This window comes from Sceloporus occidentalis, unplaced genomic scaffold (genome assembly GCF_023333645.1).
Source record: "Sceloporus occidentalis isolate IW3139 unplaced genomic scaffold, rSceOcc1.0.p SCAF_4, whole genome shotgun sequence".
NCBI classification, from domain to species: Eukaryota; Metazoa; Chordata; class Lepidosauria; order Squamata; family Phrynosomatidae; genus Sceloporus; species Sceloporus occidentalis.
Genome location: NW_028316984.1, coordinates 2,254,838 through 2,278,842, shown reverse-complemented (window position 1 = coordinate 2,278,842; position 24,005 = coordinate 2,254,838). Strand labels below are relative to the sequence as shown.

The 24,005-nt window shown below is 44.7% G+C and overlaps 1 protein-coding gene across 5 annotated transcripts in view; it reads left to right on the top strand.

Moving 5' to 3' along the window:
* The window catches only part of LOC149313418 (intersectin-2-like), a 116,012-nt gene that overhangs the window by 55,034 nt on the left and 36,973 nt on the right, over positions 1–24,005 (top strand). For all 5 annotated transcript variants that reach the window (XM_089519079.1, XM_089519078.1, XM_089519075.1 and 2 more), the window contains 7 exons: positions 279–484; positions 2,098–2,162; positions 3,257–3,423; positions 4,066–4,111; positions 4,197–4,318; positions 6,655–6,751; positions 16,654–16,845. In XM_089519079.1, coding sequence (XP_089375205.1) covers positions 279–484; positions 2,098–2,162; positions 3,257–3,423; positions 4,066–4,111; positions 4,197–4,318; positions 6,655–6,751; positions 16,654–16,845 — 895 coding nt within the window. The remainder of the gene's footprint in view (positions 1–278; positions 485–2,097; positions 2,163–3,256; positions 3,424–4,065; positions 4,112–4,196; positions 4,319–6,654; positions 6,752–16,653; positions 16,846–24,005) is intronic.

The following is a 24,005-nucleotide window of genomic DNA, read 5'->3' as shown; positions in this document are numbered from 1 at the left end:
CTGCTAGTAGAAACTGAACTAGTTTATCAATTGTGGTGCATATATACTGAATATCTAATTCACTATGTAATGTGGTGAGTCATTGATGTCCTGTAATCTAGCTAAGAAAATCTGTATTCCGTGCATGCCCTAAGTATAGTTGCTTGTTTGTTTAAAAGTATCTAGTCTACATTTTTGTGCTATGTTATTTCTACTTTTAAAAAAACACAAGAAAATTGCAGTGATGATTAGTACTGTTATGTAGCTTAACCTGTGCTTTATTGGTTGGTTGTTTCTAGGGTCAAGTCGTAGAAAATTTACAAGCTCAAGCACTTTGTTCCTGGACTGCAAAGAAAGATAATCACTTGAACTTTTCAAAAAATGACATAATTACAATACTGGAGCAGCAAGAAAATTGGTGGTTTGGAGAAGTAAATGGAGGAAGAGGATGGTTTCCCAAGTCCTATGTAAAGATCTTACCTGGAAATGAAAGTCAAAGGGAAGAGTAAGTAAGACTTTGGAAGTTTGGGAGTTAACACATTTTAAAAGTAGATCTGGAGAGTGTATAAGATAACTTGAACACTTAGACTGGTTCAGAGATGTGTATACACTGTTTTATTCAGCACAGTACATCTGGTGGCAGTTAGTGGTTGTCGTGGTGCTGTGGTCAGTTTGGAGATGCGAGGAGCCCAGGCATTCCCCAGTTCCCACCCTCCCCCTTTGCTATAGGGCTCAATAACACAATGAAAGAGTATTTTTCCTTTTCTACCTGCTTCCTGCAACCAGGGTTCAGGTAGGAACTGATTTTCTGAAGTGTGGTGTTGAATCCTCAGGAGGCAGTACAGGTGAGCTTCATGAGCGTCACAAGCAAGCACACACATAGATTTTTCTCCCCACCTGGCCTTAGCATTGACAGGAGCAGCTTGAATTCTTGTGCTGTCAGGTAATTTTAAGTTCCGCTCAAGGAGGCTATGTCCCAGTCTAGGAACATAGGGTATGCAAACTTCTTGCCCAAGGGAAGAGGCACCAGCAAGTCTCTGGGATCATAATAAAACAAATGGGTGCTCTGATCCCAGTTTTCTAGCTCCTCTTCTGTCAGCTTTTCTTTTCTCAGTTTTTGTATCTAGCAGGAGTCTCACTGTGTCTAGTGAGGCAACAAAAGAACAGCAAGACAGTGGAGGCGCATAGTGGTCTCCCTTGGTTTTTTTCCTGACAAGTCTGCAGTATCAAGAAATCTTTAGATCCTTACCGTTTAATGTTCCCAGCATTGGGTCTTTATTCTAACAATGCTTGTGCTATGCCTATGGACACTCGAGTTGGACATACTACTTTGTCAGTAGGCCCCAGACTGATTTTTTTTTCCTTTCTCCTCTTCCATTGATCTCCAGGATCCACTGGAAGGACAGGAGTGTAGAAATAGAATTCACTGTAGTAGTTCCAGATGGGCCTGGTGCGCATGTTCTCTTATGCCAGCAATGTTGGAGGTTAATTATTTAGAAGGGACCCATAGTTCATTCTTGAACTATGGGTCCCTTCATTCTTCCAGCTGGTAGCTTGGAGCAATGACTTCAACAACTTGGATATTAGAGGAAGTTTGGCAGATCCTCTAACCCTTTAGGAAGAATTCCACTAACAGATTTACATAGGAGACACTTGAAGAGCATTTCCAGGAGACACCTGGAGGCAGCGGGAAGGATTCACAAACTTAGCACCCCAGGTGAAATTGTTTCTCAGTGGGTACAAGTGTTGAATTCCCCTACTATAGACTTCATTTAATCTAAACTGTTGTTTCCTGGGCTTTGAAGCTAGCTTGTTTCAAAAATGGTAGTTAAATTAACCATAGATTGTTTTTTGGATAAAATGCTAAACTGTAGCGAATGTAAAATGAAAGAGGAAGGTTCCAATATCCTCCTCACATACACATTGGGGAGGAACTAGCATGTGAGCCTGGGGAGAGACTAGGATCATTGTCATAACAGTAAGGCAACGAACCGTGTTTGTTTTGTTTTTGTGACACTTGAACACATCCATTGTTTCTGTGGATTGGCTTTTGTAAGTTTTGAGTCACGTATCACTGTATCTTGCAATGACCAAAATACTTTTTTTTAAAATGTACAGACCCGAAGCTGTTTATGCAGCTGTAAATAAGAAGCTTGCAACAACATCTTATACCTTAGGAGAGGGTAAGCACTATAATGTATTTATAGAATCTTTGTCTCAACTTCTTACATCTTTTGTTAATTTTTAATTGAGAATAATATGTGCAACACTTCAGGCTAATGTCAGAAAGAACGGTAGAAAAGCATTAATTACTGTATTGTATGGTCTTTGCTGTAAGTAAAAGGAATGTGTCATCCCGATCAAAACAAAGAGAACTGCATAACACACACAACCAAACTTTTGCCAATTCCAGTTGAACCCTAGCTTTTGACAACCTTCATGCTTGACAATTGTTCACGATAGCACATGGAATCTGGTATATATTTCTGAGTATTAGTATATACTAAAATGTTAAACCTGCACTACAGAATACAAGATAGTGTTGTTTTGCATGGACTGTTTGCATATCTTGTTTCCCCATATATTAAACTTCTTTGAGACTTATGAAAATATTGTCCTCTATTTAATTACACTAGACCAAAGAGGAAAGTTATAGAAGATTATAAAGCAGTGGATTTGTGGTGTGGCATATGTGAAAGGAACATTTCTTTCTGAGTCTCCCGTATCCAAAATGCTTGGGACCAGAAGTGTTTTGAATTTGGGGTTCTTTTCCCCCAGATTTTGGAGTATTTACATATACATAATGAGATGTTTTGGAGATGGGACCCAAGTCTAAATATGAAATTCATTTATGTTTCATATAATCCTTATATACATCGCCTGAAAGTAATTTTATACATTATTTTTTAAAATAATTTTGTGCCTGAAGTGAAGTTTGTCTAAATTTAACCATCAGAAAGCAAAGGTGTCACTTTGTCAGCCACCCATCTGGACAATTATGGATTTTGGAATATTTCAGATTTTGGAATTCCTGGTAAGGGAGAGTCAGCCCGTACAGTTGAAATATTTGACATTAAGATTTGCCTATGAACAAGATTTTCCCAAGAGAAAAAAAATGGGATAGTTATTTTCTTTTGGTTTTGTTATTTCTCATGAAAATGCTGATGTGTCAGAGTTTGGCTATTTAAAAGGCAAGTCAGGGATAAATGTGTTGCAGTCTATACCTATAATCATGTGTAGCAATATTAAGTGATTAAAATTGTTTTTACTTTTTTAGAGTATATAGCATTGTATTCTTACACAAGTTCTGAACCTGGCGATTTAACATTCAATGAAGGTGAAGAAATTTTAGTCATTCAGAAAGATGGAGAATGGTGGACTGGAAGCATTGGTGATAGAACTGGCATCTTTCCATCCAACTATGTCAAACCAAAAGATCAGGATGTATGTCTTTCCTGCAGGTTTTTTTTTAGGGATAGGGAGGGTGGGTGTGGTACCCCAGAAACTGAGGCTCTGTTCCAGATACACTTGCTTGCAACACTAGACTGGGACATCTCTCCTTTGCTTCAGATGTTAGTACAATCACATTAGATAATATCACTGGTCATGCAGAGAATGATAGAGGATTTGTGCAGGGAAGATCTGTCTTCCCAAAAGTGAAAATTTCTGAGAACAGATGCGAGGCTTCAAAGCAAAGTTTCCTGCCCCTAGACCAGAGGAGAGTAAAATGCAGCCCTGAGGCTTCATACTGCTCCCCTTGACCTCTCCAGACTGCCTGGATTGCCCATTTTTTTCTGGCCAAAAAAGATGAATTGCCTCCAGGAATGGTAATGTACCTTTAAGTATTTGATACAGAGAATCCTCACCTGTTTTTCAAAACCAGAGGGTTTTTTCCTTCATTTTCCTTAATCTGCCCCAGGGGCACAAAGGTGGCCTCCTGACCCAGTGGTTACCCATCCCAACTCCAGATCACTGTGTCAGAAAAAGCAGATATTAGTCACCTGACAAAATAAATTTTTGTTGAATATTCTCCAGTTAAATTATACCACTGCTGACAAAGATTTCTCCCTACTTTTTTTCTTGTAGAGTTCTGCTACTGTTAGCAAAACAGGGACATTAAATAAAAAACCTGGTGAGTATTGACGATTTCACTGTGTGTGTGTGTTTGTGTGTGTTTAGCAATGTTCAGTTTTTCACTGATACTTGTTTCATTTCAGAAATTGCTCAGGTTACCACAGCCTATACAGCATCAGGAACAGAACAACTGAGTCTGGCCCCAGGACAGCTGATACTAATTTTGAAAAAAAATTCTAGTGGATGGTGGCAGGGGGAATTGCAGGTAACAAAGAGAAAAAAATCTTACTCATTGGACAACATATTCAAAAACATTTTTATATTTCCACATGAAACATTTCTTTCTGGCTTTGTGTGGTAGTTTTATAGGGTAAAAGGGGGCAAGTCTTTTAAGAAAGAGCACATTGGCATTTTGAAATAACATTTAGAAATGGTCTGTTATTAATGTTCTTAAAAAAAAAACCTTTCAATCTCTTGGTTCAGCATCTTTCCTAACTTTAAATAGAGTAGCTTTCTGCATACCCTCCTTGTGTTCTGGTTTAGTTAACTTCAGGTTTGAAGGATTTATGTTTACTAGATCACCTTCAAGGTTTAACTGGATTAATTAACTGGACACAATGATCCCTACATATACTACATCTTTCAGATGTACATTTTCCATTCAGTATCATTCTTCATTCAATGTCCAACTTCAAGATACTATAGGAAGTTCACATTTCAAAGAGTTTATATTTTCTTATTAAATATCTTTTTTAAAAATATATATCTTTATTAATTATTAAATATCTTTCACACTAAAAAAAACCCAGAGTATCAAGTAACTTGTCTGCAGTTCATGGTATACCCACATTTCACAGTTATAGCAGTTTGATACCATTTTAATTGCCATGACTCTGTCCCATAGAATCTTGGGAGTTGTGGTTTGGTGGGATAATTAGAAGTCTAGTATACCCAAAGGCTGACACTTTGAAAGAACAGTGCAATTAAAAACACAAAAAGAAAGCATAAAAAATAGAATTATGTTATTTGCAATATTAAAATAATAAAATGCAATTTAAAGGATTTTTAAACATCTCCTTAAAACAATTCAGTTAAAAACAATACAGCACTCTATTAGCCATTCTTTTAAAACTTTCTGTTTTAAAGGCCTGTCTGAATAAAAAGGTTTTAGCCTGCAACTAGAAGACCAACAAAGAGGAGGCCATTCTGGCCTCCTGGGAAGGGAGTTCCAGAGAGTAGAAGCAGCCACCAAGAAGGCCTTCTCTCTTGTGGAGCTGTTTCAGGTTAACAGCCCCAGTTAACAGCCTGGCTGCCACTCTTTGGACTAGCTGAAGTTTCTGAATACTCTTCAAAGGCAGCCCCAAGTAGAGTGCATTGCTTGGGATGTACAGGGGTATAACTAAGACATGTACCACTGTGGCCAGAACCAGCATCTCAAGGATTGGATGATGATGGCACACAAGAGTTAAATGTTCAAAAGCACTCCTGGCCACTGCAGAAACCTGGGCCTCCAGGTTCAAAGCTGAGGCGAGGAATATCCCTAAACTGTGAACCTGCATCTTCAGGGGAAATATAACCCCATCTAACACACTGTTCCCTGATCTGCCTTCCAGCTGACCAAGAGCATCTCTGTCTTGTCTAGATTAAGGTTTCAGTTTACTTGCCCCCATGAAGTCAATTGCTGATGACGGACACTGGTTTGGGATCAGGACAGCCTCCTCGGATTTGAGTGGGAAGGAATAGTAGAGTTGGGTGTCATCCTCATATTAATGGTACTGTATCCCAAATCTCTGGCCAACCTTTCCCAGTAGTTTGATGTATTTGTTAAATAGCACAGGGGATAAAACAGAACCCTGAGGGACCCCACAGGCCAAAGGCCAGGGGGCAAACAGAAGTCTTCCAGGACCACTTTCTGGGTTTGGCTCTGTAAGGAGCAATGGAGCCACTGTAGAACAATGGCTCCAAGCCCCATCCCAAAGAAGCAACCCGAAAGGATACTATGGTTGATGCTCCTGAAAGCCACTGAGGTCCAAGAAGACCATCAGGGACACATCCCCTCTGTCCAGTTCCCTGCATAGATCATCCACCAAGATGACTAAAGCTATCTCTTTTCCATAGTCAGGCCTGAAACCAGATTGAAATGGATCTAGGGGTCAATCCATTTCATCCAGAAACCCCTAGCATTGGGAGACCACCACACACTGCAATACATTGCCCAATAATTATCATTGGACACTGACTGATTATTACTATAGAATGATTCAGGGAGGACTTTTTCATCAAAAACCTCACAACTGCCTCCTTTAGGCAAGTTGGAACACTGACTTGTTGAAGGGAGGCATTGACTATCGCCTTTACTCAGTCAGCCACCACCCCCTGCCCTGTTTGATAAGGCAGGAAGGACAAGGGTCTAGCACACATGTCATGGCTTTCACCTTTTTAAGGATTCTGTCCACATACTGATACTCCAGCCTAACACAGCTATGTCTCTGAATACTAGTAATGAATGTAACTTTCTTTTAGTGTTTTAAAGAGCTGTAAATTCTGCTTCCAGGATTGTTTGCCATTTGATTGATGAGAGCTTAAAATTCTTTTTTGCAGGCTAGAGGGAAAAAAAGGCAAAAGGGATGGTTTCCTGCTACTCATGTGAAACTTTTGGGTCCGAGCAGTGAAAAGACTACTCCTGCAGCTCTCCCAGGTGGGTGTCTAAACACTTACTTAGACTTTTCTTAGATTTAGGGGTAAAGTATATATTGAAGTACACTTAGAGCCGTAAAGTACACACCCATGGACCTGCAGGACCTGAGCAGAACAGTTGAGGATGGGGGGGGGGGGTTGGAGGAGTCTCATTCACAGGGTCACCATGATCTGAGGACAACTTGAGGACAGTTAACAACAGCAAACACATATAGATTTATCCCAATAGCTACTACTAAAAAAAAGTTGGCAATTTTGAGTGGAGAAATTGCAAGTGTCAGTACTTAATCTTTTCCTCCCCCATGGTTTCTTTCCTCTAAGTTATTTTAACAAGCTGCTTTTTCCCTAGTGGTCATAGAATCGTAAAGTTGGAAGAGACTGCAAGGGCCATCCAGTCCAACCCCCTGCCATGCAGGAAATCCAAATCAAACATCCCCAACAGATGGCCATCCAGCCTCTGTATGAAGACCTCCAGCTTCTGTTACCACTCTTTTCCACTCACTTTGGTCCCAGTTTTTCTTTACAAAAGTATCTGTGGAGACTTATACCTGCATTTGTGGATAATATGTATTTAAGGTCTAAATCTGAGATGGTTCTTCAGCTGTTCTAAGTGTAGTTTCTTTAGTAGCACTTTCCTCCTTCCTTGATCACTGCATAGCTGTTCCATCCTGTTTCAGCTAATGAATCCTCTCACTGGCCGCCACTGTCACGAGTTCAGTTGTTCAATCTGGTTTCTTTGATTTAGGTTCTTTTGGGAGAAATATTGCATGAAAATTTGGGTATGTTAACCTATTCAAATGAGATGAGACCCTGTTCTTCAATGTATGTCTCCAAAATGAGATTTTCAGTGTTGTAGAAAGTAGCCCTGCTGATTCCAGATCATTCCAGAAACATACATGGATTTTCCTTCAGCACCATTTCTCAGGGCTGCTAAGGTTTGGATGCTTTGGTTATCTAACCAGTATTCTTTGACTTCCCCCAAACTAGAGTAGTAGAGTTTAACCTCCCCTGACACACACCTCTATCCCCCAGCTCCTAAGCAAAGCAGGCCTTCCCTGAGTGATAACCGCCCAGAACCAATTCTATCCACCCTTCCTACTATATCTCCTCGTCATTCGTGGATTGTAGAATGATCTTGTAATGTTGTATTGTTACATATTTTAATCATGTTTTATGTTAATTTTTTAGTTTGGGAGGGAGGGTTGGATCAGGGTTTTGTGGGTTTTATTGTTTTTATATTGTGTATCATAAACTCTGTTGTTACCCATCTCGGTCCCCAAACGGAAGAGGCGGGATATAAATAAATATTTTATTATTTAGTATTATTATTATTAAGCAGTTCTTCTTCGTGGTCTCTGCGAATCATACAAATGGGTTTCACTGCGCCTGCGCAGTGCTGTTCGGAACCTACTGGAATCACTGGGCAGAGTTTACTCTGCAACATATTGAAACTTTTTGGCGGTAACTCCGCCCACCCGTTATAAGGCCCCTGCCTTCCCGCTCTTTTCCCCAGTTCCTTTTTTCCGCCGCGCTAGCTGCTTCAGAGGAACCTTCGCTTGCTTTGCTTGCTTGGAATCACTTTCGTTTTTGACCTCGGACTGTATCTTGACCATTCTTTGTCTCCCGCCCCTGGTAACTTCGCTGTTGACCTCGTTTTCGGATCTCCCATCGACTTGGCGACTTTGAAATGCCTGCGGCTTTCAAGAAGTGCGACATTTGCAAGGGCAAGATGCCCGTTCAGGACCCGCACTCCACCTGCCTGCTTTGCCTTGGTCCAAGCCACGACCCCAAGGCCTGCGCACTCTGCAGATCCCTCTCTTCCCAGGCCCGGAAAAACCGTGAGTCCCGGCTTACTTCGGCGATTGCCCTGGGGAAATTGCAAGAAAGGGGTCCGCGGTCTTCTTCTGTCCCGCCTCTGCCGCCCCCCGCTTCATCTTCTCGGGCAAGTGTCTCCAGCGTGGGATCGGGGAGAGCCGCCGTCCCCAGCGTGGTGTGTGTCCCGGCCGGGACTCCTTCCACCACCTCCGATGTGGCCCGTGGCTCCAAACCGCCCAGTGCCACCGACAAACACTCCAATCGCCCCCATAAGCCATCGGGGACTGAGGGTACCGAACGGGCCTCCAAGCCAAAGGAGGGATCGGAGGGCCCCCGTTCCAAGGAGGCTCCCAAACCGGAGGTCCATCTCGCCTCGCCTTCGTCCTCCATGGCATCCAAGGGACCACGGCATGCGATGCCTAGCGAGCATACCGAACCGGTTCAAGGAACAAGGTCCCCGAGGCCTTCATCATCGACACCGACTGCTGTCCTCCTGGACCTCCCGGACAACCCGTTCTTCCCATCGGAGGAGACTCCCAAGCCTGGGAAGAAGAGGCACCATGACAAGGCTGACCGTGATCCGGCCCCTAAAAAGGCCAAGCCCTCCAAGGATCGACCCACCACCGACCCGCCGAGGGCAAAGGACAAGGAGCGCTCCCACTCCAGACAGGCCCGCGCCTCCGCCTTGCCAGCTCCATACCAGGAGCCGACGCCGGTAGACCAGGGGACCCCGGTTACATCCCTGCCTCCCCCGGCCTTGGACTTCATCCACGGGACGGATGACGCCCCTCGCTCTCCTGATCATCGGTCTCCTTCCCATCCGGCGACCGATGATGAAGGTCACTTGGCCCACATACAGGGGATCCCGGACCTCTTCTATGACGTGCAGTCGCGCCGCTACTACATGTCGGTGCCGGAGGACAGAGCCCTGAGGGAGTTCACCAGGCTGAACCCCCACCCCGTAGACCGAGCCGACCCGGCCAGATCGGTTCCCACCGTGTCGGTCTACGAGAGGTCATCATCGCCGTCCCGTAGACGCGAGAAGTCGCCGTCTCCACTCCGTACACGTGAGAGGTCGCCGTCCTCATCCCGCAGACGCTCCCGATCGTCAGTGGACTTCGCCCGCCCGAGATCCCAGGTCAGGGTGACGGACCCCCTCTCCTCCGACCTGGATTCTGAAGACGAACCGCTGCCACCTTCGGAGGCACCCTCGGACGAGGATGTCCTCTCGGGTTCGGCCTCCCTCAGAGGATGCACAACCCAGGGCCCTCTTCGCCGTCGGACGACGTCAGGGCCTTCACAGAGCACGTGGTCAGGATGTCACGGGCCCTTGACATCGAGCTCGCAGCCGCGGGGGACGACGCAGAGGACCCGGTAGAGCGTAGGGTGCATGGACGGGTCCCCACTCCGCCATGCCTTCCTCTCCTTCCCTCTCTCCAGACCATCGTCAAAAGGTCCTGGGATGCTCCGGCCGCCCTATCGGCACCCTCCCGCAAGGTCCAATCCCTCTATAGGGTCGCCCCGGCGAGTTGCTCCTGGTTGGCAGAACACCCCAGACCAAACTCGGCCATTGTGGAGGGAGCCCAGCACAGCTTCGTTCCGAAGCAGGCTACTTCCCCTGTCGACAAAGAGGCAAAGAAAATTGATGGACTGGCAAAAAAGGCTTACTCGGCTTCGGCTCTTGGGGTCAAGGCCGCCAACTACACCGCCTGCACGGGGGCCTACATCCAAACCCTCATGGAACGGATCTCTCCCATGGTTCCGGACGTCCCAGATGACATCCAGAGGCAGCTGGTGGAGATCAGAGACGAGGCGCACTCCATCGGAAGCTGGCTAATCACCACTTCCAGGAACATGGCGGACTGCTCCGGGAGGTCCATGTCAGCTGCCATGGCTCTTCGGCGCCACGCGTGGCTCAGGGCCTCCGACCTCAACCCGACGGTTAGAGCGGCCATTGAGGACATGCCGCTCGACGGGACCGGCCTCTTCCACGCCGAGACCGACGACCGCCTGAACCGCAAGTTCAGGATGAAGGCGGCGGCGAAGAAGCACGGCATGTCCTCAGCACCGGCTTCTACGTTCCGGAAGCGACAGCGCCCGTGGCAGCCGCAAGGTCAGTCACAAGGGACCTTCTCCCGGGACCGACAGCCCCAGCACCAAGGCTCTCAGAGACAGCGCTTCCCTTCGCAGTCTTCCTCCTCCTCTGGCCGTCGCACCTTCCCGCCTCGGTACCGCAAGTCCCGCCGGCAGGATACCGACCAGGGGAAGAAGAGAGCCTGAAGGGACGCAGCGCGCTTCGTCTCCCCTTCACCCCTCTTCTTTTTGGACATCTTGAGGCCCTATGTTAACGCCTGGGCTTCTATAACATCGGACTCGTGGGTTCTTAACATCGTCCGTAGGGGTTATGCCCTCGAGTTCCAAGAGCTCCCTCCAACTGAAGCCTTCATGTCCACTCCCCCCTCAGACACCCTTCTCGACGAAGTGCGCACCTTGCTTTGTAAGGGGGCAATCTCCCCTTTGCCGCCCGACCAACATCCTCGGGCCTTTTTCTCCAGGTACTTCACCGTACCTAAAGCAGATGGTGGCGTTAGGCCCATCCTGGACTTGAGACAAGTGAACTTCTTTTTGAACTACCGTCGCTTCCGAATGGTAACCTTGGCCTCCATTCTGCCTCTCCTCCACCAGGGCCTGTGGTTCGCAACTGTCGACCTGAAGGACGCCTATTTCCACATCGGGATCCGAGAATCCCACCGGAGATTCCTCGCCTTCGCTGTCGGCTCCGACTCGTACCACTACAACGTGCTCCCGTTCGGCTTGGCCATGGCCCCACGAGTCTTCACGAAGTGCATGGCACCGGTGGTGGCATACCTTCATCAGAAGGGCTTCTTGGTTTTTCCCTACCTGGACGACTGGCTGTTTGCAGCCGAATCCCAGGAAGAGCTACACGAGGCAGTCTCATTCGCCTTGCGCCTCTTCGATTCCCTCGGGCTGGTGGTCAACAAGGAAAAGTCCCACTTCACGCCGACCAGACAGGTCAAGTTCATCGGGGCCATCCTCGACTCCGACAACTGCCTAGCCTTCCTTCCTCCGGACCGGTTTCAGGCCCTGGCTACGTCCCTCAGGCCGTGCATCTCACACAGAAGGATAAGAGCCAGAGACGTCCAAGTCGCCCTGGGCCACATGGCATCGACGACATTCGTCACCCCCTGGGCGAGACTGCGTCTTCGTCCTCTCCAATCCTGGTTCCTCTCCGTCTTCTTTCCGTTGGAGGACCCACCTTCAAAGTGGCTCACGGTACCCAGACCTATAGCCGCTTCCCTCAGATGGTGGCTAGACGGCTCCAACGTCTGCGCCGGGATGCCTTTCCATCAGCCCCAGACACAGCTGACGCTGACAACCGATGCATCCCTGGAGGGATGGGGCGCCCACCTGCTCGACCTTGTCGTCAAGGACAGGTGGTCCGCACAAGACAAGCTCCTCCACATCAACGCTTTGGAGATGCTCGCAGTGGAGAAGGCTTTGAGGGCATTCGAGTTTGCTGTCTCAGGAAGAGTGGTCCTCCTGAGGACGGACAACACCACAGTGATGTACTACATCAACAAGCAAGGTGGTACCAGGTCCAGGACCCTGCTCAACCTCACGCTCCGCATCTGGGATTGGTGCATCCAAAGACGTGTCCTCCTCCAGGCGATTCACCTTCCCGGAGAGGACAACGAGCTGGCAGACCGCCTCAGCAGATCTCCATCGGTGTGCCACGAGTGGAGGCTCCATCCGGAGACGGTCAGCGGCCTCTTCGATCGGTGGGGAACCCCCCGGATCGACCTCTTCGCGACCAGCTGGAACAGCCACTGTCCCCAGTTCTGCTCCAGGAAGCAATTCGACGGATCCCTTGGAGACGCATTCGCTTTCCTTTGGACGGGGGAGCTCCTCTACGCCTTCCCTCCGTTCCCTCTTATCGTCAGGGTGGTGTCCAAAATGACAACGGACCGCTCGCAGGCGATCCTGATCACCCCGTGGTGGCCGAGACAACCGTGGTTCGCATCCCTTCTCCACCTCTCCGGGAGATGCTTCCTCTGCCTCGACCCCCGTCCGGACCTGCTGTCGATCCAGGACGGACGAATTCTCCACCCGGACATCGAGAGCCTGCCGCTGGTGGCCTGGAAGATCCGGCCCTGACCGCCTTGCCTGAATCGGTTAGGACAGTGATCCTGGCTGCCAGAAAACCTTCCACCCAGCGTTCTTATGCCCTGAAATGGAGGAGATTTTGCCTCTTCCTTGACCAGAAGGGCTTGTCTCCTGCACAGGTTTCCACTCCAGTGGTGCTGGAGTTTTTGATGGCGCTTTTGGAGGAAGGGCTGTCCCTCACATCCATCAAAGGCTACCTTTCTGCCATTTGTGCTAAATATCAGTTCGGGGGGAGGGTGTCTTTCTTTAAGGATCCCTTGGTGAAGGGCTTTCTGAAGGGTTGTGCCAACCTATATCCTCCTGTGTCGGTACCAACACCGGCTTGGAGTTTGGAGTCAGTACTGTCCGCTCTCCAATCCAAGCCCTTTGAACCCATGGCCACAGCGGACTTGAGACTGTTGACTTGGAAAACCGCTTTCCTTGTGGCCATCACCTCTGCCCGTCGTGCGGGCGAACTCTGTGCCTTACGGAGGGACCAACCATTCCTGAGGTTCCACAAGGACAAGGTGGTCCTCCGTATGGACATCACCTTCTTGCCAAAGGTGGTGTCTGCTTTCCACATGTGCCAGGACATTGTGTTGCCCACTCTAGCATCCGATCCGACGTCGGATGAGGAGCGACGCCTGCACTCCCTTGATGTCAGGAGGGCGCTGGCGTTTTACCTGGACAGAACTGCTGCCTCCAGCCGGTCCGAGAGACTCTTTCAATGCTACTCGGAACCGAAGAAGGGGTTGCCCGTGTCTACGCAGAGGTTCTCCAAATGGGTGGCTAGTACCATCCACCTCTGCTATGAACTGCTGGGCAAACCTCTCCCTGGCAGGGTTCGGTCACATTCCACAAGAGCTGTGGCGGCATCCTCAGCATTCCTGTCTGGGATTCCTTTGGAGGATGTCTGTAAGGCTGCTGTCTGGTCCCAACCCCTCACCTTTATTAAGCATTACAGGTTGGACACCAGGGCCATCCGAGACGCAGCTTTCGGGAGGGCTGTGTTGGTCTCAGGGTTGCATTGATTGCACTACTGATATATTTGTGTTATACAGTTTACACTGTTTATACTGTTGAATGTTGATTTGCACAAGTCTTATGGGATCGGTCTTGCATGACCTCTGTTCCCTTCTCAGGTTCAGCAAACTTATTGCTATTTTATCTGTGCATGAACAAAAGACTGACTCTTTATGGTTCAGGGTGTTTATTTGTAATAAATAGACCTTTGGTTTACCATAGCTTTGGTCTCAGGACACTCCCTCCGCCACATACCTAAGCTTGTCAGTCTAAACCCATTTGTATGATTCGCAGAGACCACGAAGAAGAAGGACAGGTTGCTTACCTGTAACGGTATTTCTTCGAGTGGTCATCTGCGAATACATACAAATCCCACCCGTCCATCCCCTCAGTGTCCTGCTCTCATTGGCTCTCTTCCTTCGCCTGCTTGGCGGAAAAATTGCGGAACTGGGGAAAAGAGCGGGAAGGCAGGGGCCTTATAACGGGTGGGCGGAGTTACCGCCAAAAAGTTTCAATATGTTGCAGAGTAAACTCTGCCCAGTGATTCCAGTAGGTTCCGAACAGCACTGCGCAGGCGCAGTGAAACCCATTTGTATGTATTCGCAGATGACCACTCGAAGAAATACCGTTACAGGTAAGCAACCTGTCCTTGAGTTTAACCTCCCAAGGTATCTGAGGAAGTAGACTTGAGCCTACGAAAACTCAAGCTGCCAACTTCTTTCTTTCAGTTAGTCTCAAAGGTGGTAGAAGATCTCTCTACATTCTCTCTCTACATATTGCTTCTACAGACTAATGTGGGTATACAATATGTGGGGATTAGTGTAATGTGTTATCTGTCAGAGTACCTTTGAAAATAATCCAGAATGCTGCTCATCCAAACTACAGCAGCAGAATTTTAATAAGAACTGGCCTAAAGAATGATAGTATGTCAGTGCTTCAGTAGTTTCAGTTCATTTCTGACCCCAGCTTCCAGTGGTCAATTAATTTTCAAAACCCTGAACATTTTAGGAAGCAGACTGTGTGAATATTCTGGAATATTGTTGCCTAGATGTTAAGATCTTCTTCATATGTTCTCTGAGGAAAGAATGTGAGGCAGCAGATTACTAGGTAGAGGGCTTTTTCAGTAGTGGCACACTAGTTTTGAAGGCTGTGTCGCTCCCACTTCCTGTTTTTTTCATGGTCCACATTGTGTGAAGTGTAGTTTATTTAGTCATTAAATGGTTATGGAGTAGTTGCTCCCGCAGTAGGTGGAATTTGGAGGGGTGAGAGGGAAGGCATAGGTCTAAAACACACTGCAGAAATAATCCACTTCCAAGCCACTTTAACTGCCCTGCCTCAGTGCTAGGGAATCCTGGGAATTGTAGTTTATTGTGGCACCACAGCTCTCTTACAGAGAAGGCTAAATGTCTCACAAAACTGCAGTTCCCAGAATTCCCAAGCATTGAGCCAGGGCAGTTAAAGGAGTCTCAAACTGGATTATATCTGCAGTGTGTTTCGGACCATAGAGTAGTTCAACAACAACAACATTTATTACGGCACACAGCCAGCACACATAGGGTAGTTCCATGTGCTGAAGTTTTGCGCTAAATAATGCAGAAACTTGGCCTGTGTTTTATATTTTAATGTTGTATGATTTTCAGGTTTATTTTTCAAGCTGATCAGGGAACTTGGGCAACTGACTAACAAAAGGCAGGCAGACAACTCTTCACCAGAGTTACACTTCTTTTCAAAGGACAAAGAGAACTTGTCTCTGTCCTGGGGTTCTTACAATCTAGAAAATGAAGACAGGATACAGTTAATGAATGGGAGGATAATAGAGGTGGGACTAGATGAAGGAACAATATGTGGTTGCTTGAATCTACAGTAGTTACCTAAACTTAAGCTTTGTTGTACTAGGGTAGAGGTGGGGAAAGGGTAGCCCACTCAGTTCCCCACTGCCTCCCCAAAGCCCCCTGACATGCCCCATCCTAGAAAAAAATAGAAGTACTAATTGTGTGCTTCCCTAAGGTTTTAAAAGGTACATTTGGCCATTTAAAGGCAATTTCAGGGGTCCTCCAATACATCTAGTTTAAACCATAAATAGTCTTTCAAAAAACCAAAGTGACTCTAAGTGGCACCATCATAAACCAGTGTATTTTTAACTGACTTGGCATGCTTTGCATAATTTAATGTACCTCAGGGATGGGCCAAAATGTTCTAAAGGCACCAGATTCTGTCTGATCTTGGCAGTTAACCAGGGTTAGCTCTGGTTAGTAATTGTATGGGAGACTGCCAACAGATACCAGATACTGTTGGCTCTATTTCAGAGAAGAACTGTCAAAACCACCTCTGAGTATTTCTTGCCTAAGAAAATCCTATGAGATACATGGGGCCACCATAGGTCAACAGGTGACTTGAAGGCACATACATACACACCTTAGGAATCTGAATGTGCAGAAGCTACTATCTCACTTCTCAGTAGCCCCTTTTCGTGTCCAGACTGATACGGACAGGAGCACTAGAGTTAAATATTGGTTGGAGCAGGTGAGTTCCTGCAAAAACAATCCTGAATTCAGCCCTTGCCAGTCTCCTGCACTTTCTCATTGTTGGAGGAGCTGGAGTTCCCAGTATTCCTTGTTCTTCCTTCATTTTTAAAATGTAGTCTTGAGATATTGACATCTCTCTGCAGAAATGGAATGTGTAGCTTTCCTATTTTTTATAGTATCCTGTAAATCAATAAGCAGCCTGAACCTCTATGGAAGAATAATCTCATGCTAAAGCAAGCTTTTCTTTGTTTATATGAGTTCAACACTGAAATTTAGAAGTAGAAATGGAGCCCATTTTTTGTGAAAAACCTCTATAGTTTGGCACGTTCCTGCTATAACTAACACTGTATAATTTGTTGACTTCTTTTTCTTCCAGTATGTCAAGTGATAGCAATGTATGACTACTTGGCAAACAAGGAAGATGAGCTCAGCTTCTCCAAGGGACAGCTTATTAATGTACTGAACAAAGATGACTTAGATTGGTGGCAAGGGGAAATCAATGGCATCTCAGGCCTCTTTCCTTCAAATTATGTGAAGATGACTACAGATTCTGATCCAAGTCAACAGTGTAAGTGAAACATCTTTAAATCAATGATTGGTTAAGTTTTTCAGCTTGTATGTGGATTGTTCACAGTGTGCTTTTAGTACATTAGAACTTAGTCCCTTGAAATATTTGAATAAACACTTGAGTCTTTGCTTATGTGCTGATCTATGCACCTGAATGATGCAGGCATATCCGATTTCCCCACCTTTTCAGCAAAAAATTAGGACAAGGTGGCAGCTGTGTAACTAAAAATAATATCTAACATGTTTCCTTTTGTTTACCTATATTTCTGTGTAGTCACATGTTCAGAAAAATGAAACTTCATTGTACTCTTGTTGGACCTTGGAACATTCCCTGGATGTTGATAGTGGCCTGTTACAGACAGCCAAAATAAAGCTGCTTCGAGTCACAGTGGAGGTATGGTGTTTCAATGATGCATGCGTCCTAAGAGTCCAGAAGCCACACCAAAGCCACACTCCAGTCCTTAGGGCTGGAGCGTGGCTTTGGTGCGACTTCTGGACTCTTAGGACGCATGCATCATTGAAACACCATACCTCCACTGTGACTCGAAGCAGCTTTATTTTGGCTGTCTGTAACAGGCCAGTGTTTCCCAAACTGCAGCATGTTTATCACTCTCAAGCAGCATATTTAATGTATTTGAACACTCTGGAACCAGATATGTGTTCTTCCATATCTAATTATGTATTTCCATATCTAAAAACATAGTTCTTTATCTATTGGCAATAATTCTTCCCCTCCTGAGAATTTCCCCACCATCTAGAGCAGATTTTAGGTGTCCTGCAAGTTGCAGGAAAATGGAGGGAATCACTGATTCTGCTAAAAATAGTGATCAAGCACGGGCATACCGCATCTTAGTGTAAGCTGCTATGTAGATATAGCATTGATTTCTTAAAACATTTGTATCACTTCAAAAAGTAGCACAGGAAGCCTAAATACATCATGTTATCTTTTTTAGTGTTGGCCACTAACTTATTATTGCTGTGCTGTATTCTTTCTTTAGAGCAAAGGGATAATAAGAATCAATCTAATTTATGTAAACTTTTTTTTTTATAATCACAGTAGTATGGAGAAGGAATATCCCTTGATTTAAGTGCTGCTTCATGGTACACCTCATGCAGCTGGCTTGTGCTCTGTTTTGGGTGTTGGGGCAACAGACACGCAACAGGAAGACAATATGTTTTTTACCACAAGCCAGCAGCTTGTACACATTTTTACAATACAGTAGTCTAAAATGAACCATTTCAGTGACTTTTCAGAAACAGGAAAGTAAAGAATTGGTTTTCTAGAGCTGTAGCTATAGCAATATCTATTTAGTTGTTTAAACACTAATTTCTGCTAATTACATTCCAAGTTCTCTCCTTCCATTATTAAACAAACACTGACATAATTTTAAAGTATAGTCTTCCCACATTTTTGCTTTATGACCTGTTATCAGTTGTGTGCCAACCTTCATGGAATTGAAAAACAAGTTGCTAATCAAGTAGCAAAATGCTAAGAACAGTTTGAATTTTGAATTTAAATACTTGAATTCCTGAGGAACCTTAAAGTGCAGAAACTTAAAGTGCAGAATTCCTGAGGAACCTTAAAGTGCGAGTGCGCCATACGCAGCTTTCAGCTTACACTGAAAGCTGCATGACAGACAGGAAATGGCATGTGCACCTATGGCGCACGCACTGTGCCTCACCACATGCACGACCCCCATTGTTTTCAATGGAGCTCGAGCATTCACGGAATTTGCCTTATGCAGGGGGGGGTCCGTAACAGATCCCCACTTAAGGCAAGAGCGCACTGTATTTTCAGTGGTACTTTTTCACTTCCAAACTGATACTTCCAGCATTCAGTGTTGGAGAAAATAAGTGAAGTCTTGCAAGAAAATGTGGAAAGTTGATCCTTGTGTTAGATTACATCATCAGGTTATAAATCTTGCAAGGTACTCTTCAAGTACAGGAACCTGACTGCTTCAGAAATTAGGTCAAACACCGAGAAAGAGCAATGCAGCAATAAAAACAACTGAAATGCATCACCCCACCCAACCTCTCCTTTTGCTATACACAACCTATTTGTGTGAGTAACACATGAATAAGACTGGCAACTTTGATTTGAGAATTTGATATTTGCCCACAGCAAATAATGGGGAAAAAATAAAGTCAGTGCTCCAGAATTACCATAGCAGAGGTTTTAACCTTTCTCCAATCAATATTACTGAAGAAAATGTTACGTTGCCCTTGCTGACAATGCAAATGTACATACTAAATTATTGAAAACTCGTTCTTGATCTTTATAACTCTGATAAAGTGTCTTCCATTATCTCTTGGCACTATGACAGCTGTTTGTATCACTTCCTATCAAATATATTCTGCATGTTGAGTGCGCTTTTGAGTTAAAATGAAAATTCCTCCAACCTTTGGGGCCAGTCAACCAGAATATGATAAAGTAATGGATAGGCCCACCAAGTATGGAATGTATTCTGCAGTGGTGGAGAAGATCATGAAGTGAGTACTCTACATTCCTGATGGGGAATTGCAAGTCTGGTGGAAGAGAACTCATTATCCGAGGAATGAATCCATACTAAAAAATTGAGTCTTCACTAGGAGCAAAGTCTACCTGGTGAATGGGACTTTCTCCTAGACGGCTATTGAGCAAGATGAATGAGGAAGCAACTAACTTTTTATCCCCTACCTACACAAAGTATTTTCTCATTAATAGCAACACAGTAACCTATAGTTTCCTTTCCCCTCCAAAAGGCAATGAAGGCTGCAACAGTTTCACCAGTAACAGGCACCAGTAAGTGAGTGGGACTGGGAAGTGTTATTCTTCAAAAAATTTTAGTCTTCCTCTCAACTATAGTTGCCCTTCCTTTTTAGCAGGGATCCATTCCAGACACCCTTGCAAAAATGGAGTTTTGCATATATTCAAGCCCCATTGGCTTGAATATAGGCATGTGGCTATGGGAGCATGCATGTAGGCATGCGCCTCAGGCACACCCCCCATTATTTCCCCCTCCATTCGTTTGTCACGCATAAGCAAGGGACACAAGTTCCAAAACCGCAAGAATGGAGGGAGGACTGTATTTCCTAACATCTATCCTGGCAGCTTATGATCGTCAAGGTCAAGAAAGCAAGAGAATTACCTGTTTCTGCGTTAGGCTACAGCTGAGCCAATGTCATGGTATGAGTGCTGCTGAAGAATTCTTCCATCTTCTTCATAATTCCCATGAGGAACAGAGAATGAAAGGCAATTATTCCCTTTAAATGGCTGATTTGGTGCATCAGAAGAAGAAGAAAAAGAAGTCCTGAAAACCATAGTGGAGAGACTTGGAGCAGCATCACTGTTCAGTAGATTTCATGTGTGTATTTCATGTTTAGATCCATCAGTTTCAGAGGAGGTATCTGAAACTTATTTATTCAGTCTTCAGCCATAATACCTCAGATGTCCAAAAAGCTCTTAACTAAATAGATTAGTATGGCAGCTCACTGATTTCGGTAGAGATTATTCTTGATAATGTGGAGCCATTTTCCTTATTTTCAAGAAAAGCAAGAGAAAACCACCATGAAAGTTAGCATTGGGTTCTGTATTGTCAGACTTGAGGCAACTCAACTACAGTACTGGGACTCTGATATTAGATTTGCCTCAGCTGTTGGGATCAGTGGCGGGTTACACACCGCCAAAAAGTACGTGCTCGGCACGTACTAGGGTTAGGAAGGGGGCGTCCTTTCCGGATGCCCCTAACCCTAGTATGTGCCGAGCATGTACAAAATGGCGGCGCCCATTCTACATGGGCACCGCCATTTTGACATAGCGGACACTTAGCATCTGCACGGCGTGGCACGGGAATGATGCTGCAAGTGCGCAATTGGCACCTTTCAGCGTCATTTCCGCGCTGCAAAAAGAACCCGCTTTTTGAGGTTCTTTTTGCTGCGCCGGGGAACCGCGCCGTTTGTCCACTGCGGTTCCCTGGTGCAGCAAACACAGGCACCAGCAGAGCGCCCTTTTTGGGCTCTCTGTAAAGTGCCAGTGATAGCAAACCTTGGATCACTTTCCACTGTGGCTCCTTCTATCCTGGCAGCTTATGATTGGCATCCAGCAAGACAACTATATTACTGCAGTGAGATGTGCCCCCAATTCAAAACCTCCAACTATAAGCCAGCTTTCAGTTTGGATGTTGTGTTACAGAATTCAATATTAATAAACCAATTTAAATGATGGGTTCTTGAACAGAACAGCAAACAGGCAAGGAAGACCCAGTTTAGTAAAGAAAGCAATTTATTTTGCTAGCAAGATCTCAGTTTAGGATTTGGAGCCTAATTAAGCCCTGAGATAAAGAATAAAAGTAAAGTCCTCCTTTTTATAGACATCTTAACAAAGACTTTCTGTGACAAAATTCTATTGGATGTAAACATACAAAAATTCATTCAGTCAGGACAAAGAATTCTGAATACATCAAAATCTCATTACTATGCATTAGCAACCTATGCCACATTCCAAGTTTTTCTCTTATCAAAGGCCTCTCACCAAATACCATGCATCAACCCTGGCTTTGCACTCAGTAGTCTACACATTCCATGCAAATCCTTTATCAACATACGTTAGTCTGATTCAAAGTAGACATCCTGAACCAGCATTTAACCTTCAAAATATGTCACGCCAACCTTTTTACCCATCTTGTTAAAATTTCTATTTCAGCAAACTTTTACTTTGGGTTAAGTTCACCTTTTTTGGGCCTCTTTATGTTAGTCATTTAAGGGAACTAGATGTTGATTATATATATAGAACAGACATTGAATATTGCCACTTGCCATCTCAGTTGAACTAAATTTCTGTGTGCTTCATTCAAACCATTATTTGAACCTCTTAGGAAGGTATCTCTGAGGATGTTCTCCCAGAAGAATTTTTTTTCCTTGTTGCAGTCATATTTGCATTCAAGATCTCAAAACTGAGTACTATATCAGTTCATAAGGAACTCTACTTAATCTGTTAAAAGAGAAAGATTTTCATTGGTCACAAAAACTGGTGTTTCCTTCTTTGTCTCCTAATTGGATGCACAGCAAGGAAAAGGAATGTACAAAATGTACTACAGGCTTGTGTTTGTCACATTCTCTGTCATTTCATTCTTTTGCCAGGGGTGGGGAGGTTTCCAAAACTAATGTGTACTTAAAATAAATTTTATCACACATAGTATAGTTCATCGTCCCAAAGCTATCAAATACAGCAGATAGAAATGCATCACGGTAGCTTGAGCACTTTATGTTGGCTGTGCTTGACATTTCTTAGAGCCAAAGTATACATGTCATAGTTTGACATAAAAACCATTTGTACATTTAAAAAACTGTTTTTATCATCTGTGACACCTCAGGCTCTGTGCAGATTAATATACAAATTGATGAGCTAATTATATACTCAAATTAGGCAGAGAAAGTTGTTACATTTTTTAATTTTATTTATTAGAGTACTTATACCCCTCCCTTCAGCCCTAAAGGCTATCAGAGCGGCTTTCAATTATTATTTTTAATTAGACACTTATACATCTTCTAACTGTGATGTTTTCTGTAACTGATGGTTTTATTATAATTGTGAGAGTTTGGGAAAAGTCACCACCACAATGACTCTAAAGAGGCAAGTTCTTTTGGAAACAGTGGCCTCTCTAGAAAATATTCCTTTATTTTCTGATCCATCTCCTTTCTGCTGACCTCACAGCAAACCAGATAAACCTTACACACACACACGTGCCCTGGCCGTCACGCCCAACCTGTGGAGAAACAACTGTCTGAAGAGAAGAACCTCCACTTTTGAAAGATTATATTTATTTTAAAAAATGGAGCCCAGTTCAGGTGCTCAAAACAGGTTTATCCTGAATGTGTGAGGACAGGAAACCAGCTAACCTTGCACATTCACACCCTGGCCATCACTCCCGATGTGTGGAATAACAATTGTCTGAAGAGGAGAGCCTTTCCACACAGTCTGGAACCCTGAAGAATCAGGCTTTCCATTCAGGAGAAAAGGCTGCATGCATAGAGAGTGTTGTCATTTTCAGCTAGTCACTCTCTATACGTGGAGAGTAATGACAGAAGGACAGCACTAACCTGCTCCCTTTCCTTGTGCATTCAGGTTAACCCCATTCTGAATGCCTGAATGGGGCTTAGGAAACCTGCATCAGTAATGAAACAGCAAAGCTCTAACCTAGGAAATTATCACATCAGGGTCAGTTGAGCAAAGTAATGAAAGCTAACACAACAGTAGCCGCTATAGTGCAAAATATATTTGCACAGTCACACAATGAGATTATTGTGATGTTACCATATAATATTACAATTGTGATTCTCACACATCTATGAATGAATCATTAGTTCCATGGAATTGATCGTTTCGGCTCTATGGCGCATGTATTGAAATCATGTTTTCATCCTGCACAGAATGAAAGACTACAAAATAAAATTTATTACATCACCATATTGTTTTACTCCAGTGTAAACAAAATTGTGCCCCTTACCTCAAAAAAAGACTGAAATCCACTTCAAAACTGATCCTGGCAAGGAGAACGGATTGCCTCTACAGCAATGCATTCTGGGTATCCATTGTTGCTTCCACAGTGGCGCGAATGAAGCACAATTAACTTTCACATTCTCATAATCATGCTTCATTTGCACTATTGAGAAACCATTTGCGGAATTTCCCCATGAATGATTTGTTGCTGGAGCATTCATGGTTCTTCCTGGGATAAATCCTGGATGAGCATGATGTCGTCTGAAAATCTTTAGTGTGATTTAGCCTGTTTCTTACCTTCCCCCCCCCCCCCCAATAATCTGATAATCTCCCTACTTTGAGGTCCATTACAGTGGACTCTTGTTATCCACTGGGGTTAGGTTCCAAGAACCACCATGAATAACAAAATCTATGTATGCTCAAGTGCCATTAATACAATAGCATAGCAAAATGATGTCCCGTATATAAAATGGGAAAATCAAGGTTTGATATTTGAAATTTATACTTTTTAAAAATATTTTCAAGCCGTGGATGCTTGAATCCTTGTATAAAAAAATCCGTGGATAAGGAGGGCCAACTGTATTATTAAGACATCTGCAGCCGGGGGGGGGGGGGGGGGCGGGTTCAGTGCACGCAGTGGATGCATGATACCCTTTAACCAATTAAGGGCTCCTTATACTGTA